Source organism: Carya illinoinensis, chromosome 15 (genome assembly GCF_018687715.1).
Source record: "Carya illinoinensis cultivar Pawnee chromosome 15, C.illinoinensisPawnee_v1, whole genome shotgun sequence".
NCBI lineage: Eukaryota > Viridiplantae > Streptophyta > Magnoliopsida > Fagales > Juglandaceae > Carya > Carya illinoinensis.
Window position 1 is genome coordinate 15,018,213 of NC_056766.1, and position 6,240 is coordinate 15,024,452.

Consider the following 6,240-nt stretch of genomic DNA (forward strand, 5'->3'; position numbering starts at 1 on the left):
TTTACCTATCACTTGCTAATGAGCAAAATACATAACTAAATTAGAAACCCAAAATCTGAGAGAGATAGACACGGATTGAGGGAGAGAAGTACCACCCAGATTGAAAGGAGAGGAGATTTGCACGATGGGGCAACATTGATTGCGGAGGAAAAGAGAGGGAGAGAGAATTATGTGGACTTACGATGAAATATAAAGAGAGAGATAGAGGAGATCGACTTACTGGCCAGGCAAGGAGGCGTGGAGGAGGTGGATGGTGTTAGGTGTCGAGGTCGAGGGTCACCAAAAAGACAAAGACAGGAAAAATTTTGGTGCCACAATTGATTGCAGAGAGACATAGGGGGCAATTCCCTCGCATTTACATGTTATTGTTTAATGCAGCTCAAAAAATGTCGTTGCAATAGAAAAATAAGTGTATTTCCATGTGCACAACCGAAATCCTTTGTTTCGATGAGAATAATTTGCTGTAATAGATATAGGTAACTACGAATTTAAGTCCCACCACGACAAAAATGCTGCTATAGCAATACACCCTTCGTTACGTTCAAAAAACGTCTACATGCAGCAATATAACTGCAGCAAAAATTTAGTTTTTCTTGTAGTGATATGACGCATATATAATTGGATGCGGTGGGATTTTGTGTACTCAGATCATATCTTCTTATATATTTACATCTATTTACATCTATTTATTAACGTAATTACTCAATAAGGTGCCAATTAGTAAATTAATAGGTTTTTCCCATTACTTTTTTATAATCATATCCAATATATATTTTTTTAGTTGTGTATGCGCTCATGAATAATTCCACATAATTAAAAATTTCTATTTTAAGACTTTGTGCGCATCTTGGTGTATGGTGGACCTTGGACTGGACCATCGTCAATTTCCAATTTCAGACATTTTTCTAAACACGAGACGGTGTCAAAATTAAATTAATAGACTTTTAGCAATATGATTAAGTACTGGAGCACCCGGTTAAACTTGAAACGAAAATGCATGTTTAAGGCAACATGGATGAATTAGCTTATGAGTTCTTCTATTTACAAGCTGGTGTGTAGAACACATCATCCAAATCACTTAATGATAAGATTTGATTTGTAAGACTCAAATTTTTAAAGTTTTTTTTTTTCAAATCAAATTACGTAGTTTAGGTTAAATTCTTGTAAAATAACATAATTGAATGAAAAAAAGTCAAGATTTGTTATTGCGCCTACTACATGTCTCTTATCAACTTGTCTCGCAGGTGGGTCTTTGAGTTTCAATCTGCGCCCTAATTTGTTGCAGATAGTATCACATTAGTTGCGTCAATTTGTGAACTTTATTTTATTTTAGTAGACTTATATGTTTTTGTTTTTTCCGTCGATTGCCTTGTTAATGTGTAACTCGTGGGGTAGTCCTGGGGTTAGTCGGAAAACTAGGAAAAAATACGCTACTCAGAAAAAACGGTTTGGGAAACATTAGAAAAAAAGACACTACTCAGAAAAAAGTGTGTGAGAAACATTGGTACGTCATTCCACCCAATGAAGCTAGCTAGAAAAGTTCGCCATTGCATCATTGCAGGCAATTTTCACGCTAATTCAGTCAGTTGATAAAGATGCAATCAAAAACCGTTCATCCAGTCATTGCATATAGACAAAAACAATTTTGCTTGCCTTCTAAGAATCTCTTCACAAATGGACGCTTCTTTTGCCAATAAGGCCATGATCTTCCTAATTTGGTTTATGGCTCTCCCTTTTTGCCCATCTGCTTGGGTTGAAGCTGGATGCAGCAAAGAACAGAACAGAGCTCTGTTGGAGATTAGGAACTCTACAAATGGTCTAGCATTCGACGATTTTGACGGCAGTCACTGTTGTCATTCACGTCATAGTATCAGGTGTGACAAAGATCATGGGAAAGTTACTAGTATCGTTCTAAGCATGGACCACAAGAAGGTTCCGTCAATCACATGGTATCCGAATGTGACTTTGTTCACTTTATTCAATGAACTGGAGGAACTTGATCTTGGCAGCATGAACATCGGAGGAGAACTTCAAGGTTAGAACCCTAACATGATTATGTCCGTCCATCATTTACTTCGTCATGATTATATATATAGATCCTGTTCCGAGTCTTAACTCATCACGTGGCTTTAGTCAAATATGAGTTTTTATTAAAATATTAGCTAAACAGTGGGGAGACTTTCTTGAAACTGATTTATCTCCAAAAACTTCATTGAAAGTGAAATACGAGCTTTCTCATTCATCAAAACAGCCCTCTTTTGTATGGTTTTGAACTGTTGACGTCATTCACTACTTTTTATACACACCAATCGATTCAAATTGGTCGGGGAAAAAATTGTTTTAAGAAAAGTTGTATCATTAGTACGTAGCCTTTGAAGTAAAGATCCAAATTTGCTGTAAACGTTGTGCATTGTGATAATGGGTGGATCTTGCGCAGATCTACTTCTCATCCTCTTTATAACAATATAGATTAAAAACTATGAAAAGGTTAGAATAAATCATGAAGCATTGAAGATGGGCGCCAAGGGATGTTGTTTCTGGGGAGATCGGCCTCCCATTTACCGAGGAGGGGTGGAAGAGAGGGGTTGGAGCTCTCCCTTCATTTGGAGCATGTTGATTGAAAGAACGCACAGGAGGATTCTGGTCAGCTTAGAGCGGAATGAAAAGAGTCCTTTTCTATTAAAAAAAATAGCTAAAAAATTTCGAGTAAAAAATTTCTAGAATGAAAAAAATAAAGTTTATAACTTGATGTGATATGTCTAACTTTAAAAAAGAAAATTAAAACTAAATGTATCGCGTTAAATTATGTAAATTTGTTAAGTATAATTTTTTAATTGTATTTGTGGGCTTAACATCCCTCATGTGATCGAATAAGGTGGCCGCGGCTGCTTGTTATAGGTCTTTGGTTTTTTCTTTTTCCTACTTGATTTTCTATTTCTTAGTCAAGAATTTTTATTTGGGATACCTTGCAACATTTGTCAAAATCAATTATTTTAAATTGCTTGGAAAATATATTTACTCGTTATTTACTCCTATCTCTTATTTATATATTTATTCATGCATTTTTCTATTTCGAAGCATATTGCAAAGATCACTACTAGACTCACTTGTCAAACTAACTTTGTTGCAGCTTTTTGTGAACTAAAGCGATTAAAATATCTAAGGAAGTTGTACCTTGGGAATAATATATTGGAAGGCAATATTCCCTCTTGTCTTGAGAGGTTTGAAAGCCTTGAAGTGCTTGATCTATCGCTTAATTGCTTGCAGGGCAATCTACCTTCGTCGATTTTCTCTAATCAAAGCATGATTACGAAATTTAAGGTCTCTGGTAATCGATTAGAAGGGGAATTGTCATTTTCAATATTTGCCAATGCTTCTAGTCTTCACTATCTCGATCTTTCAAACAAGTTGGAAGTTGAAACAGAGTCTTCCTCCTGGGTGCCCACCTTTCAGCTAGGACTTTTGAATTTGGCAAGCTGCAGCCTCAACAAGAAGAATGGTCATATTGTTCCATCCTTCATATCCACCCAATATTCATTGCATTTGCTAGACTTGTCTTACAACTCAATAGGAGGAAGCGTACCTTGTCAACTACTTTTCAACATGAATATCACAAGTTTGTACTTGAGTGGCAACGAAATCAATGGTTCTTTCCTTGACTGCTCTGCTAATGGAACTTCACCACTTGAGTCGTTGGACATATCTGATAATCATGTCAAAGGCTTTCTTCCAGAAAATATTGGATATCTTCTTCCACACTTAATTTGCGTTGACATGTCCTCAAATGCATTAGAAGGAAACATTCCTTGGTCCTTTGGTTATCCGCCTCTCTTTGGTGTAGACCTTTCTCATAACATGCTCTCAGGAACAGTACCGCAGAGTTTGACTGAAACTGGCTCGCGACTTTTGTTGTTAGATTTATCAAACAACAAATTGCAAGGACAAATGCTCCCAAAGGATGCAAACATGACAATGTTGAGGATATTACGTCTGAGTAGCAATCACTTCGAAGGAGTAATCTCCCCCACCCTAATAAACAGTCCATATTTACTAATCCTAGATGTTCAAGATAATGACTTGTCTGGTAATATTCCAGAGTGGTTGTATGATCATTCTCACTTGGTAGCACTTATTTTAAGTGGAAATCGCTTTGAAGGTCACCTAACCCAAAGACTATGTCGGATGAAAACACTGCAAGGTTTTGTCGTCTCTCACAATCGTCTTTCAGGAGGTATTCCCTCTTGCCTTGATAACATTATTTTCTGGAACAAGCGTTCTCCAAGTCCTATTTATTGGAATGAATATGTCAAAAAACTTGTTCTACAGTATCCTTACCTATTTAAAGATGATTATATTCGGTCTTTCATACCATTGGAGACTCGAATGTCTTTGTTCATAAAAAATAGGTTATATACTTTCAAAGGTATCCCTCTCTTGATGATGACAGCAATTGACCTATCATCTAACCAGTTGACAGGTAGCATTCCTTCTCAAATGGGAGAATTGTCACAGATTCGGTTCTTGAACTTGTCAAATAACTCTCTAACAGGTTCCATTCCAATCTCTTTTCAAAACTTGAGAAGCGTGGAGGGTTTGGATCTCTCTCACAACAAGTTGAGAGGAAGAATTCCTTCTGAATTGGTTGGACTCACTTCTCTATCTGTATTCAGTGTTGCCTACAACAATCTGTCAGGAAGAATTCCATTTGAGCGTCAATTCTCTACTTTCACAAGCCAATGCTACGAGGGTAATCCGGAACTTTATAGAGACCCTTTGCCAAGAAAATGCTCAACCACAAACCAATCAGAACCTGAAGAAAAACAAGGAATTAGAATGATTGATCACCCTTTCTTCTTCTACGCGTTTGTAACTGTGTCATATGCACTCGGGTTTTGGGCTTTCTTTGGGATCCTAATCATTAAAAAGAATTGGAGGCACAAGTATTTCAAAGCTGTGGACAGATATATTGAGTCTTTGTTTGACTTGCTCTCTTATTATATATGATTACCAAATCAATTACATATGCAGTGTGACAATTTTAAGAAATATTTGTATTTGAAAGCATCCCTTATCTTCAATAAAGATGGAGTACTTGAGGCTTATGTCGAGTCTTTGTTGGAGATGTTGGGCTTTTAGACTGTTGTATATGATTTGGTTCATTTATTATTTGGCTTCTTAGGACCATGCAATGGGAATGGTGACTTTGATACAGTCAATAGGAAGTCAATTTACCTTGGCAGTAACAAATATTCAAGAAAGTCCAAAAAATATATATTAAGGTGATGAAAAAAATATCATTTACAACACAAGTACTACACATAGAATTAAGATGTGCTTTGTCTACTCGCAAAATATGTTTAAAATGATCAATATCATGTGGTACAATTTTGCGATCCCCATAATCATAGACTTAGTCCTCGTCGTTGCCGCTTACATTACTACCCAATGAACCACCACCCCTGGCTAGCCTGACTGGCTTTTAACTTCTCCCAAACTGAAAATTAAGGAGCTTATATTTAGAGTAATACTATATACTATATTTTCACATCTTATTCTCATTCTCTTATGTAAGATGTGACACATTTATTACTATTAAATTGTGAATAATTATCTAATAAATGATCATTCAATAATAATATATATGTCATATCTTATATAATGATATGATAGTGTGATAATTTTGTGATGTATAGAATTTTTCTTATATCTGACATTATTGTATAGCACGTAAATATATATAATTGCATGTGGTAGGCTTTTGTTTTTTCTATGCACAATGATTTTTACTTTTATCAATAAGGGAAAGCATAATTTTTAGAAGCCATTAATTCAGTGGTCGAAGATTCTAATTATTTTTATTATCAGCAAGGGAAACACAATATATTTACATGTTTTTTTTTTTTTACCAATAAGGTGTGATGCCGGACAGAATATCAATTATTCTGCTAGCTAGCTTTAACAGATAATTCACAAGGAGAACACAAGAAATTTGCCCAAAATATAGAAAAAATTATGAATAATATTAATTAATAATAAAATTCAAGAATTATATTATGAAGCCTACAAGCCGAACTTAAATAGTTGTAAAATTCGAAATAATGAAGATTTTTTCATTTTTGAAAAAATCTAAATTGTTGTATGAGAAATTAATATATAAATAAACTAAAATCTTACTAAATATTTAATTAAAATAAAACTCAGAGCCACTTCCAAACTTGAACATAGTGTTTTCCTAATCCA

General features: G+C 35.1%; 1 protein-coding gene across 4 annotated transcripts; it reads left to right on the forward strand.

Moving 5' to 3' along the window:
* The first annotated feature begins 1,616 nt into the window (after nucleotides 1-1,616).
* On the forward strand, nucleotides 1,617-5,184 carry LOC122295945 (receptor-like protein 13). Of its 4 annotated transcripts, none has more exons than XM_043105230.1 (3): nucleotides 1,617-2,035; nucleotides 3,131-4,231; nucleotides 4,471-4,585. In XM_043105230.1, the coding sequence occupies exons 1-3, from the start codon at nucleotides 1,675-1,677 to the stop codon at nucleotides 4,479-4,481; spliced, it is 1,473 nt and encodes a 490-aa protein (XP_042961164.1). In that variant the 5' UTR covers nucleotides 1,617-1,674; the 3' UTR covers nucleotides 4,482-4,585. The 4 variants fall into 4 exon arrangements, with proteins under 4 accessions (XP_042961164.1, XP_042961161.1, XP_042961162.1 ...); XM_043105228.1 differs by having other exon boundaries at nucleotides 1,618-2,035; nucleotides 4,478-5,184; XM_043105227.1 differs by having other exon boundaries at nucleotides 3,131-5,184.
* The last annotated feature ends 1,056 nt before the right edge of the window (nucleotides 5,185-6,240 follow it).